This window comes from Cetorhinus maximus, chromosome 14, assembly GCF_964194155.1.
Source record: "Cetorhinus maximus chromosome 14, sCetMax3.hap1.1, whole genome shotgun sequence".
Classification (NCBI taxonomy): domain Eukaryota; kingdom Metazoa; phylum Chordata; class Chondrichthyes; order Lamniformes; family Cetorhinidae; genus Cetorhinus; species Cetorhinus maximus.
This window is the reverse complement of record NC_135892.1, coordinates 32,490,230-32,504,237: the sequence shown is the minus strand read 5'-3', so window position 1 is coordinate 32,504,237 and position 14,008 is coordinate 32,490,230. Positions and strand designations below refer to the sequence as shown.

Genomic DNA, 14,008 nt, shown 5'->3' with positions numbered 1-14,008 from the left:
AGTTCACTTGTTTCTTAATATGTCAGATTTCATCCTAGAGATATTGTAATTGATTGTAGATAAGAATTTTCTATTTAAAATCTTGTTAGTAGCTTAGTTTGAATATCTTCCCCCATGCACTGGAGTGTCTGCATACTCAAGTCCCTGGAGTGTAACTTGAACTCACAACTTTCAGACTCAGAGACAGGAGTGGTACCAACTGAGCCACAGCTAACAAAGCACAAGATTAGTGAGCAGAGAGTCCTGTAACAGCAAAATTTCTGCCCTACCTTACATTTTCCTAGGATTTAAGGCAACTATGGCCGGGATTTTCTATGCCCGCTGGTGTCGGGTGTGCTTGGTGGCGTGAGCGGATAATATGGTGAGAAGGCCAAAAATTGGTTTCATGATGTCATGAAACCAGTTTGCAATTGTCCGCTCAGCTTGTCGATGGTGGGCCGTGTTCCCCGCCATCGAACATCTGGAACCTCTTTGTAATACATCAGAATGTAAGGCTAGCCCGCCGGACTCAGCCCTTCACCCCCCGCTGGATCAGCCGCCCACCTCGGCGGGAAAACGCACTGGTACAGAACACGTCTTGACAAGTGTGACATGCAGAAGTCCAACTTACCACCAGGGCCTTGCTCACATCGTGGACATCCAAAGAGCAGAATATGCTTGAGCCCGAAAGCAAAGGGATCCTGGAGGAACGTCCATGGCATGCTGGGTGGATTCTCATGGATATGGCTCTGCTGTGAAGCAGCTCATGGAAGTTGGAAAGTCACCATTAAAGCTCGCAACAATTGATGGGCGAGGGGGTGGAAGAGGAAGATCTAGGATTGATTGGGAGAGGAAGAGGTGTTGGGGTGGGTGAGGTTGGGAGGGGGGAATGAAACTGTCAGGGGGGTGAGGTTGGGAGGGGGGAATGAAGGTGACAGGGGTGAGATTGTGGGGGGGGGGTGAAGGTGTTGGGGTGGGTCGAGATTGGGAGAGGGGAATGAAGGTATTGGGGGGGTGAGGTTGAGAGGGGGGAATATTAGTGACAGGGGTGAGGCTGGGGGGGGATAATGAAGGTGTAAGGGGTTGAGGTTGGGCAGGGGGAATGAAGGTGTTTGTGGCGTGAGGTTGGGAGGGGGCATGGCGGTGTTGAGGGGGAGGGTGTACGGGGCGAGAAGATAGCAACTAGGGAGGTAGGTGTAAGGGTGGGCGTGGAAGGTGTAAGGGAAGGAGTTCAGAGAGGGGGAAGGAGTGTGGAGATGGAAAAGAATCCGGGGCAGGAAGGAATGCAGAGAGGGGAGGTAGTAAGGGTGGAGGAAGAAGTAAGGGTGGAGGAAGGAGTCAGGAAGGGGGAAGGAATAAGGCTGGAGGAAGGAGTAAGGCTGGAGGAAGAGGCGAGACTGGAGGGCCGGGATTTTCCATGCCTATCGACATCGGGCATACTTGGTGGTGTGAAAGGACAATATGGCATGATTGGTTTCACGATGGCATCCACTCAGCCTACCAATGGCGGGCCACATTTCCCGCCATAGGACGTCGGGAACCTCACTGCACCCCCACCCCTCCCCGCTGGATCGTCCACCCACATCGGCGGGAAAACACACCGATGTGGTTCACAACAGCACGTAAGTAACATGCACCTGGCGGGCTGCACTTCGCTTGGGACTTCAAGGTTTGTTTCCGCCTTGCTTTGATCAGCACTTGCAGTCATCAGTGGCAGGCTTAACAGACAGCACCACATCACTTTTAGGGGCGCTCGTGGCAGGTCTTTACCTACCAGATCAGCCATGTTTGGGTGGCTTTTCAATGGCTGCAGGGCTAGGGCTTGCTTGGCCCAGGTGGAGAAGTGGCTTCAGGCAAGGGAAGAGGCTAGAGGATGAGAGCTTTGCTAGGAAAGGAGGGTATCTCGGGGTGTGTATGGGGGCACATGTTGATTTGTGCAAGTGGCCTCAAGATGGTGAGGGCTGAGGAGTCAGTCGCCAGAGGAGATGAGGCCAGATGGACATGTGAGGGTGTGTGTGTGAGAATGGGTGGTGATGTCCTTTGAGCTGGCAGTGAGTGAGATGCCAGTGAATGTGTGAATGTGTGATGGTCTTGAGCATGTGAGTTTAAAGTGCTAAGATGGTTGCCATAACCTGGCTGCACAGATGAGATCATTCATCCTCTATTTGCATTGGATGGCCAACTTCTTCTGTGCAGCATTGGTGCTGATCACCACTGCCATCACCTCCCAAGTCTGGTTGGTAATGCTGCTGTCCATTCTGCGGCCAGAGCAGGGGTAGAGGACATCACGGCAGGCCTCCACTGTGTCCAAAAGGTGTTCCAGTGACACATCACTAAACCTGGGAGCTGCAGCCTTTTTGCCTTTCGTGGATATCTCCCCTGCAGTGGTCCTGGCCTGGAAGCACTGAGATGGGAGTGCGCGTCTGGACTTTAAATATGGTGCCCGGAATGATGAAGCGGGAGGTGATGGTGTGGCGGGCGAATGAGAGCCTGACCGCCATGGAAGCGATGTGTTTCCTGGGAATGCATGACTAATGTGGCGAGTTTGGGACGATACGGCACGAAAACCTGCTATTGCGACCGGCTCACCTGCTACTGCGCTTAATGCAAATCTGGGACAATTCCACCCGAAGAAGAGGTAAGGCTGGAGGAAGGAGTTGGGAGAGGAGGAGGACTAAGGGTGGCAGAAGTAGCAAGGGTGTCTGAAGGAGTCAGGAAGGGGGAGGGACTAAGCATGGGAGAAGGGTGGGGGGGTGGGGTGGTGGGGCAAAGGACTAAGAAGGGTGCTGGCAGGTGTTCAAGGAGGGAAGGGGTTCTGGGGGGAAGGCGTCCAGAGGAGAAACAGGTTTCTGGGGGGGAAAGGTTCCAGAGGGGGGAAGGGGTTCCAATGGGGGAAGGAGTCCGGAGGGGGGAAGGGGTCCAGAGTGGGGGGGTGTGTCCAGTTGAATGTGCATGGGAGGGGTCTGTTGGATTCATGACTGCCTCCTGGGTAGCGAACTGAGGGAAGGTATGGTATGAGGGAATGGTGAGAATGACCGAGGGCAGAGTGAGACGGTAGGGTGGGAAGGTGAGGGTTCGATGGTAGCGGTAGAAGGGACGGTGAGTGTGGTTGATGGGGGTTCGGAGACAGACACAGACCCTGGGGGTGGGAAGGTAGAGGTCAGGGAGGTGAGTGTGGATGGGGTGGGATTTTCGGGAAGGAAGGGAATGTGCACGTTCACCTGGACATTCTTGAAGGAAAAGGGTTGTGGCTGGTAGGTCATGGAGGGGAGGTGGAACTGAGATGGGGGAAAGGAAATGGGTGACTGGGGAGGGGAAAAGACAGGGACGGGGTGGGGGGGGTGCATGAAAAATGGAATCTAGACCATGCTGTCCAAATTGAAGTGAAACCACCATTGTAGTGGGCGAGATCAAGTGCTGCATGGGATTGTGATCATTGGGTGGGCAGAGATGCAGGTCAGCTCAGATGGACAACTGAAAGCAAACCGCATCAGGCAGCATTCAAACTGCTCAGGACATTGAGGTGAGTGTGCTATGTGAAGGATCCCCGTGCATGGGAGAGAGCTTGCACGAGGCTCCAAAAGGCCCTGCCACACAGACACACACTTCTCCCTCCAGAATCACTCATTGGCCAGCTGCTCCCTTTGCGGCGACAGAGGACGAGATTGAGGGACTCACAGTCAAATGGGACTTGGAGGGAGAGGACAGCCTCTGAGATTCTGAGTGGAAGACCCAGGGGTGTCCAGCTGCCACACCTCCTCCCTTCAGGTGCCTAGGGGATCCAGCCTGACTCCTTGAGGGGAAGGAACGCCTGGAGGAACGTCAAGATGCCCCATTTGCCTTTCACATTGCCACTGCAGGGACTCACCCATGGCTCCCGTGATGGAGTGCAGGTCTGCACACATCTCTGCATTCTGCTGGACCAGGGTCTTCATGGCATCTGCCATCCTCTCCATGAGGCCTCCATATGCGCACATGTGGGCACCTTTTCATTGGAGAGCAGGCGGATGCACTCCTCCGACTTGTGTACCACTCTGCTGAGGGCTTCCAACAGCTCTGTGTGATGTTCCCGCGCCTTCTGCTGACTCTCCTCAATGAATTGGAAGGCCAATTCCCGAAGCTCGTCATCTGAGTCGGACCTCACAGATGCCTCTTCCCCAGCAGTACTCTGAGTGCCAGGGAGCTCGGCTCAACCAGCCTCCTCCTGCTGCAGACACAGTCCATGCAGTGAGCACCAGATTGTGAACTTGAGCCTGCTCTTGATCTAGGTTCCACCGAGGTGTGTGTCTCTGCGGTGGTGCAGGGTGTGGGTAAGCGCTGTGACATATTTTCCTGGCATGGACGTGGTGTCCTCTTGACTAGAGGTGAGCACCTGGATGGAGCTGAGGGACTGGCTGGCTGAGGATGTCGGTTGCTTGGCAGAGCTCCCTGTGAACCAAAGAAGAGATAATTAGCGCATGACAGCACAGTCAGAAGCAGGAGAGAGAGCACACATGTTTGCGTTGAGATGGATGATGTAGTGCAGCATCCTTACGAGGGTGTTTGCAGCCAACCTCACCGTCACCACAGGCACAGTCCGTGTCCGCTCCAGTCAACGCGATGGCACACCCCTCAAAGTGAGTGAGGGGCCTAATCTGGGCTGCTCCACCCCCAGTCTGGGACCTCTTCCTGCTGTGAGCAGGCTTCTCCTGCATGAAAACAAATGGAGATAGTGTGAGCAGGACACATGGCACTGCGTGGAATGTTTGTGTGGTGAGCAGAGCCATGGATGAGGACACGAGCTCCAGAGGGTATGAACCTGATGAGATGTGAGGGTGTGTGTGCAAGTTAGTGGTGTTGTCCCTTGATGCGTGAGATCCCTGTGGATGAGTGATAGGTTTGAGTGTGTGAGTTGAGAGTGATGAGAAGAGTGAATTACCTTGGCGGAACGGATGAGACCATTCATCCTATAATGGATGACTGTCCTCTTTTGCAGAGCATTGGCGCTGACCACCACTGCCACCGCCTACCAAGCCGGATTAGTGAGGTTGCTGCCCATCCTGTGGCTAGAAGAGGGGACAGGTAGAAGACATCATGGCGAGCCTCCACTGTGTCCAAAGGCACTCGAGGGACACGTCATTAAATCTGGGGGGCTGCAGTCTTTTTGCCTTTCAGGGCCATGTCTTCTTTGCAACAGTCGTGGGCTGGAAGCACTGAGAGGTGTGCGCAGGGCTGGACTTTAAATATGGCGCCCAGCATGCTGAAGTGGCGAAGTGATAGCGTGGCAGGCGAATGAGAGCCCACCCGCCATGGAAACAGCGTGTTTCCCGGGAATGCATAATTAATACGGCGGGTTTGGGACAATACAGCATGAAAAGCCGCCATTGCGGTCGGTGGGTAAAACTTTGTTTTACCCTCCCACTACTGCACTTAGTGTAAATCTGGGACAATACCGCCCTATGTTAATGGCCCAAGAGAAAATGTTTTCTGCCTTTCATTTCAGTTTCATCTTGCACTGCTGGCATTTTTGCCAAAAATGGGTTGTGGACTTGTGCCTAGAATCGCTCCAAATCATTTATCAGAGAGGAGCAGGCAGCAAAGAAATAGAATACAAGGTAAGTCCTTTTGTAAGCCTATTGGACCTGCATGAGCAATTGGTTTTAGTAAAATACAAAAATTATGACGAATAGTTACCATTCAGAAACTTTCTCTATCCGTAGATGCTGCCTGTTGAGTCATTCCAGCATTTTCTATTTTGATTTTAGTTGATTTTCCTCTCTGGCTCCCAGAGATTAGGCCCTACTAGGAGCTGGACCAACACTGAGGCAGTGCCAGGCATGTGTAATGTGCTTAACATCAGAAATACACAGAAGCTCTGATTTTTTTGTTCAACTGTGCCTTCATATTTCAGGTTTTATGTTAGAAATGTTGTAATTGATTGTGGATAAGAATTTTCCATTAAAAAATTTGTTAATCTAACCATCTTCCCTTGACATTCAATAGCATTACCATTGCTGAATCTCCCACCATCTACATCCTGGGGGTTGCCATTGAATAGAAACTGAACTGGACCAGCCATATAAATACTGTGGCTACAAGAGCAGGTCAGAGGCTGGGAACTCTGTGGAGAGTAATTCACCTCCTGACTCCCCAAACCCTGTCCATCCTCTACAAGGCACAATTCAGGAATGTGATAGAATTCTCTCCGCTTGGCTGAATGAGTGCAGTTCCAACACCACTGAAGATGCTCAACACAATCAAGTACCAAGCAGCCCGCTCCACCACCTTAAACCTTCACTCCTTCCACCATTGACGCACAGTGGCAGCAGTGTGTACCGTCTACAAGATGCACCGCATACTAACATACAACCTAGGAGCAGAGTAGGCCACTCAGCCCCTCAAGCCTGCTCCACCATTCAATGAGATCAGTGGCAGATCTAATTGTAACCTCAACTCCACATTCCGCCCACCCTCGATAACCTTTCACCCTCTTGCATATCAAGAATCTATCTAACTCTGCCTTAAAAATATTCAAAGACTTTGCTTCCGCTGCCTTTTGAGGAAGAGAGTTCCGAAGACTAGTGACCCTCAGAGAAAAAAATGTCTCCTTACCTCTGTCTTAAATGGGCGACCTCTTATTTTTAAACAGTGACCTTTAGTTCTAGATTCTCCCACAAGAGGAAACATCCTTTCTACATTCACCATGTCAAGACCTCTCAGGATCTTACACATGTCAATCAAGTCTCCCCTTACTTTTCCAAACTCCAGCAGATATAAGCCTAGCTTGTTCAACCTTTCCTCATAAGACAACCCGCCCATTCCAGGTATTAGTCTAGTAAACCTTCTCTGAACTGCTTCATATGCATTTACATCCTTCCTTAAATAAGGAGACCAGTACTGTGCACAGTACTCCGATTATGGCTCATCAATGCCCCGTATAAATGAAGCATAGCCTCCCTACTTTTGTATTCAATTCCCCTCGTAATAAACAATAGCATTCTATTAGCTTACCTAATTACTTGCTGTACCTGCATACTAACCTTTTGCAATTCAAGCACTAGAATGCCTAGATCCCCCTGAATCTCAGAGCTCTGCAGTTTCTCACGTTTAGATAATATGCTTTTTTATTCTTCCTGCCAAAATGGACAATTTTGCATTTTCCCACATTATACTCCATTTTCCAGGTCTTTACCCACTCACTTAACTGATCTATATCTCTTTGTAGCCTCCTTATGTCCTCTTTACAACTTACTTTCCTAACTGTCGTGTTATCAGCAAATTTAGCTACCATCCCTTCAATCCCTTCATCCAAGGCATTTATATAAATTGTAAACATTTGAGGCCCCAGTACTGATCCCTGTGGCATACCACTCGTTACATCTTGCCAACCTGAAAATGACCCATTTATGCCTGCTGTTTCCTGCTAGCTCACCAATTTTCTATCCATGCCAATATGTTACCCCCTACACCATTATCTTTTATTTTCTGCAATATCCTTTGGCGTGGCACCTTATCAGGTGCCTTCTGGAAATGGAACATCCACTGGTTCCCCTTTATCCACTGCATATGTGACTCTTCAAAGAACTCCAATAAATTGGTTAAACATGATTTCCCTTTCACAAAATTACTTTGACTCTGCCTGATTACCTTGATTTTTTCTAAGTGCCCTGCTGTAACATCTTTAACAATAGCTTCTAATATTTTCCCTGTGACTGCAGTTACTCACTAAGGTTCCTTCAACAGCACCCTCCAAATCCGCATCTACCACCTAGTAGGACAAGGGCAGCAGATGAATGAGAACACCACCACCTGCAAGTTCTCCTCCAAGCCACAACCATCCTGACTTGGAACAATATCACTGTCCCTTCACTGTCACTGGGTCAAAATCCTGGAATTCTCTCCCTAACAGCACTGTGGGTTTTCCTACAACAGTTCAAGAAGACAGCATGCTATCACCTTTTCAAAGGTAATTAGGGATGGGCAACAAATGCTGGCCTAGCCAGTGATGCTCACATCCCATAAACGAATATAAAAAAAGGACGTAGTTTGAAGATCTTCTTGCAGTAACACTAACTTCACACTAAATTCCAAACCTATTGCAGATTTTTTGCTGATAAAAATAATGAAAAATTTCCCATATTACAATTTTAAAACAATTAGAGAATATAAATCTAACCCCAGTTAATGTTTCTCGTAGACCCATTAGGCCTGGAATTGGTGAAAAACAAAAGACTTTTGAAGATTTTGTTGAAGAACTACTTAAGGTGGATTCAGAATTATTTCAACAGGATTCCCAGGTAAGAAAGTCATTTGCATTGGTGCCAAAGCCCCATTTGGTTCACACTGTTAGTTGAACTGATTCTGTAATCCTAACATTTATGAAATTTATAAAAATCAAGGCCTGAATTTCATGCTTCGCATGCACGTCAAGTCAGCAGGGCCAGAAATGGCCCGAAATGCACTTCCACTCGCGATTGGCCTCCGAACACAATTTCACGCTGGCTAGCTAATTAACAGCCATCCAGCGTGAAAGACACGCTGAGAAAGCCTCAGTGCTGCCGAGGGGGTCGGGAAGAGGGCGGGTGCCAACTAAAGTGAGGGTGGGCGCTTCTAGCGAGCTCCCTGAAGGCAGACAGCTGCTGCAGAGCTGCGTCAGGGAACTGCAGACATGTACAGATAAAATGACTAGAAAAAAATGCACCAAACTCTGTCTATGGAACATATTCAAGCATCTGATAGCAGAACTCAAAAAACATCAGTCCCCAGATACCATTTTTTATTACATTGCACCCCTGCCCTTGGATGAGTTTTCATTAAAAAAGGGTTGCCCGCCTGCCCATTTTGCCTGTGTGACGAACACTAAATCAAACTAAAATCATGGACACAGGGTTTTTAATGACCTTATTGGCTCTTTAATTGTAGGCGGGTATGGCTCCGAGTCCCGTGCGTGCCCGCCGACCTCAATATTGCTTGTGTGCGTGATGACATTGGGATGCACGCCCAACTTCGTTTCGCGCTATTTCACATGCATTTGGGTCAGGCGCACACCCGCCTGATCAACGTAAAATTCTGGCCCAAGTGTTAAGTAATTCTACTTAATTTTAACTACCAAATGGAGACACTCACTAGGATTATTATTAATGGCGGGAATTTTAATGCCAACAACGGGCGGGAATTTCCAGTCCCGCCAGTGGTTTGCATCATGGCAAGCGGGATTGGAAAATTCAGTGAGCGTCCAGAAGTCAGTTTCCTGCCGGTGTAAACATAGTATGCAATTTTCCATTGCTGACTTTAATGTTGGATCGGGTGGCCTGCCGCACCATGTCAAGAATTTTGCATGTATTTGAATATCATGAATACTCATTAAAAACCGAGGTCGCCGGAATCACGACCCCCCCCGCCTCCAGATCAAATAGCCACACCAGCGGCTAATTAGACCAGTGTCAGTCACGACTGGATATAACTGACATGCACCTGGTGAACTGCACTTCACTCACAACCTCAAAGTTTGTGCATGCAGTGCTTGCCTACCTTTCACTCTGCCGTGTTTGCAGCTGCTCTGAGTCTTGCCAAGGCTGCTCAACAGTGAGAAGGCAAGGGGGTGCGGGGGCTGTTCAGGCAAAGGTTTGACTGGAGTAGGGGGGAGGTTGAGACAAGACAGTGGCAAGGGAAGGGGCTGGAAGGAAAAGACTTGACTTGGGGGGGAGGGGCTGTGGTTTGACTGGAGCCCAAGGAATAGGGTTAGACACAGACACATGACTTGGTGGGGGTGGGGTGGGGAGGGTGGCAACAAATAGTTGGGGCCCAAAAGCAGAGACAGTCCTGGGTAGCTGCGCAACAAGTTAGGGTGCTGCGCTTGACACACATATCCTGATCCCAATGCAGGGTGGGTGAGGCCTGTCCACCTGGTGTCAGTCGTGCCCAGCACGGTATGCAGGGTGTGGTCAGATCTCATACACGTCAGTCCTGGGGGTTGGTGGATTGGTACTGGGCCGCAGATGGCACTGTTACAGTCAGGGTAGGCGTCTGCAGCCTATAGATGGGGGACAGGTAATACAGTGGGGGGCATTCAATGGTCTCATTTGTGGTGGGGAGGAGATGCGGTCTATGTACGTTACTGTGCATAAGGCCTAAAGGTGGGGAGGGATCAGGTCAACATGGGGGATTGGGGCATCAACAGATAAAGGTTCGGGGGGAGGACAGGGATATCAACAGCAATTACAATGAGATACAGGATTAGAGGGAGAGAAAGAAGAGTGATCGGAGGGAGGGAAAACTGCACATGATGCTCTTCCAATATGATGGGAGGGACGTCGACGGTCATGGGGGTGGAGCGGCTGGTGATGGTTGAAAGCTGGTCTCATAATAAATCTTGAGCATTACCAGTTCGCTAGCCAACGCAATGACGCGTAGAAAAATAGCCTAGTAAAAATCACCAGGGGAGGGGTCTCTAATTGTGGGAGGAGTCATCTGCATTTCTGGGGTCATTGGGAGGAGTTGGGGAAGTGAAGGGGGAAGAGAGAGGGGGAAGTGGGGTGGAGAGGGGGAGGGAGGAAGAGGGTGGGAATGTGGGGGAGGGAGGAAGAGGGCGGGAATGGGGGGGAGGGTGGGGGGAAAGGGGTGGCTGGGGGAAGGAGCGGGTAGAAGAGGGCGGGACGGGAGAGGTGGGGAAATGGGGGGAGGGAAGGGGGAGGGAATGGGGAAGGGGGGAACGGGGAAGGAGGTGGGGGAAGGGGAAGGAGGTAGGGGAAGGGGAAGGAGGGGGAGGAAGGAGGGGTGAGGAGAGGGTGGGAAGAGGAGAGGGGAGGAGAAGGGGGAGGGGAAGGGAACGGAAAGGAGAGGGGGAAGGGGGTGGAGGGGGGAAGTGGGAGGAGTAAGGGGAAGGGGGAGGGAGGAAGAGGGGGCAAAGGGGAGTGAGGATTAGGGGGAAGGAGGTGGGGGGGCGGAATGGGAGGAGGGGGGACGAGAGGGGGAAGGGGTTGAGAGAGGGGGAAGGGGGAGGAGAGAGGGGGGAGTGGGAGGAAGTGGAGCGGGAGGAAGGAGGGATGAGGGGAGGGTAGGAGAAGGGGGTAGGGGAAGGGAAGGGTTGGGAAAGGAGAGGGGGAAAGGGGTGCAGGGGGGGAAGTGGGAGGAGAGAGGGGGATGTGGGAGGAGAGAGGGGGAAGTGGGAGGAGAGAGGGGGAAGGGGGAGGAGAGAGGGGGAAGGGGGAAGAGAGAGGGGGAAGGGGGAGGAGAGAGGGGGAAGGGGGAGGAGAGAGGGGGAAGGGGGAGGAGAGAGGGGGAAGGGGGAGGAGAGAGGGGGAAGGGGAGGAGAGAGGAGAAGGGGAGGAGAGGGGGGAAGGGAAAGGGGGAGGAGAGAGAGGGAAGGGGAGGAGAGAGGGGGAAGGGGAGGAGAGAGGGGGGAAGGGGAGGAGAGAGGAGAAGGGGAGGAGAGAGGAGAAGGGAAAGGGGGAGGAGAGGGGGGAAGGGGGAGGAGAGGGGGGAAGGGGGAGGAGAGGGGGGAAGGGGGAGGAGAGGGGGAAGGGGAGGAGAGGGGGGGAAGGGGAGGAGAGGGGGAAGGGGAGGAGAGGGGGGGAAGGGGAGGAGGGGGGAAGGGGAGGAGAGAGGGGGAAGGGGAGGAGAGAGGGGGAAGGGAAGGAGAGAGGGGGGAAGGGGAGGAGAGAGGGGGGAAGGGGAGGAGAGAGGGGGAAGGGGAGGAGAGAGGGGGGAAGGGGAGGAGAGAGGGGGAAGGGAGAAAGGAAGGGGAGGGGAAAGGAAGGGGAGGGGAGAGGGGGAAAGGCAGGGGAGGGGGGTAGAGAGGGGGGAGGGGGAAGAGGAAGGAAGGGAAGGGGGGGAGGGAAGGAGGGGGAGGTGCAGGTGAAAGGGGGTGGGGGAAAGAGGGAAAGGGGGTGGGAATGGGAAGGGGAAAGGGGAGTGGAGGAAGGGAAGGGGAGGAAGGGAAAGGGGGAGGGGGAAAGGGAAGGAGGAGTGGGATGGGGGAGGGGTAGAGAGGGGGTTGGAGGGGGGTAGAGAGAGGGATGGAACGGGTGGGGGGAGAAGGTGGGGGTAGTGGTTTTGAGGGGAGAGGGTAGGGGGAGAGTGGAGAGGAGCGGGAGGAGGGAGAGGAGCGGGGGGAGGGAGAGGAGCGGGGGGAGGGAGAGGAGCCGGGGGAGGGAGAGGAGCGGGGGGAGGGAGGGGGAAGAGGGCAGAGAGGGAGGGAGAAAAGTGGGGAGGGTGAGGAAGGGAGAAGAGGGGGTTGGGATGGAGGGAGAAGTGGGGAGGGGGAGGGAGGACAAGGTGGGAGGGGAGAAGGGGAGAAGGGGAGGGAGAGGGGCAGAGGGGGAGTGAGGGAGAAGAGGGGGGAAGGGGATGGAGAGAGTTGAGGGGGAGACAAGTGAGGGGGAGGGAGGGAGAAGATGGAGATGAGGGAGCAGAGGGTGAGGAGGAGGGGGAGGGGGAGGAGGGGTGGGTTTGGGGAGAGAGTGAAAGTGGAGGGAGAGGGAGGAGTGTGGAGGACCGAGGGAGAGGAGGGAGGGAGAAGAGGGGGAGGGAGAGGTGGTGAGGGGGATAAGGGAAGGGGGACGGGAGGGAGGGGGGAAGGGCAGAAGGACAGAGGGGGAGGGCAAGGGACAAGAGGGACGGGGAGGGGAGAGGAGGAGAATGAGGGGGAGGAATGGGGGAGGGAGAAGAGGCAGAGGTGGAGGGGAGGGAGTGGGAGAGGGATAGGAAGCGGATGGGGAGGAGTACAGGGGACAGAAAGGTGTGGAGGGAGATGGGGGAAGGGTGGAGGGAGAAGGAGAGACAGAGGGTCAGGGAGGGAGGGGATGGAGTGGGGAGGCGGAGGGAGAGAGAAGGGGGAGGGGGAGGGAAGAAAGGCGGGAGGGAAGAAGAGGGAGAGAAGAAGGGATGGAGAAGAGGGGGTAGGTTGGGAGAAGAGGATGGAAGGGGAAGGGAGGGATGGAGACGGACAGTGTGGTCGGCGCAGGCTTGGAGGGCCGAGGGGCCTGTTCCTGTGCTGTGCTTTTCTTTGTCCTTTCTTTGAAGGGGCACCCTACTAATTTCTGCTTTAGCAAATGGAGACCATCGCTCAGCTAAGACATGGTAGGAAGACTCAAATGCCAGTTGAAGGATTTGGGCACTTGAACTCATGATGTGCATTCTTGCGAGAATCCAGCCCGTCTTGGGTCCATTTTTTGACTGGGTTCCAATGACCATTCGTTGCTCTCATAGGAAAGTGCAAAAGTCAGAAGGATCCAAATGTAAATCGACCAACGTGCATACGCCAAATGGGCCAAATGCAGCTGGCAGGTTCCAGCTTTAAACAACTCTTCAGTTACAGTCATTACATCAGTGCAAGGTTGGGCTCTAGTCTAATCCAAAGGAATCAGCCTGACAGTGCCTGGCTGCACTCATCCAGATCCAACCCTCTTTGTGAAAGCACTGTCATGCTTGGGTGTTTGGTTGGGGATGTGGGGGGAAGATCCACATCCAATGATCCTTCAGACTGTGCACCGCTGCAAGGGATGATCCGGGAATGGAATGCCTGGAATGAGGGCAATCCAAGGCCTTCAAAATGACTCCCAAGTTAGGGAATGGAAGGTAATCATTGTAGGGTGATGTTCAATCATCTCTCTGATCAATATTTCCGCAGAGACGAGGAGTGGAGAGTGGATAGAGCAGGCAATGCTGCCATTATCAAGGCAATCAGACAACTGAGGAAGAGAAGAAGGGCCCGTCGCGTCAGGCAGGCCAAAGGGAACAGCCTCGTCTTGAGGAACATGGGCTAGCAGAGCCCCATCAAGACACAGAAGCTGAGGCGGACAGACTTTTTCCATGGAGGCATTTGGCACGACCAAGGGTGTACCGAGGACGCTTCTCATACCTACAAATGAGCAAGAAACAATGCCGTTATCAAGCCTTCGCTTGTCAAGGCATATGGTGGCTCACATCTGTCACATTCTTTGGGATGAGCTGCACCACAGGGACTGGCAGGCCATCCATTGCCAGTAGCTCTAAAGGTGCGCCATCCTCAACTTTTTTGTGAGAGGCTCATTCGAGGGCTCCACTGGGG

General features: G+C 52.8%; 1 protein-coding gene across 1 annotated transcript in view; it reads left to right on the top strand.

Moving 5' to 3' along the window:
• Window positions 1-14,008, top strand: part of LOC144689571 (uncharacterized) — a 318,797-nt gene that overhangs the window by 100,588 nt on the left and 204,201 nt on the right. Inside the window, exon 6 of the mRNA XM_078556753.1 lies at window positions 8,156-8,255. Coding sequence (XP_078412879.1) covers window positions 8,156-8,255 — 100 coding nt within the window. The remainder of the gene's footprint in view (window positions 1-8,155; window positions 8,256-14,008) is intronic.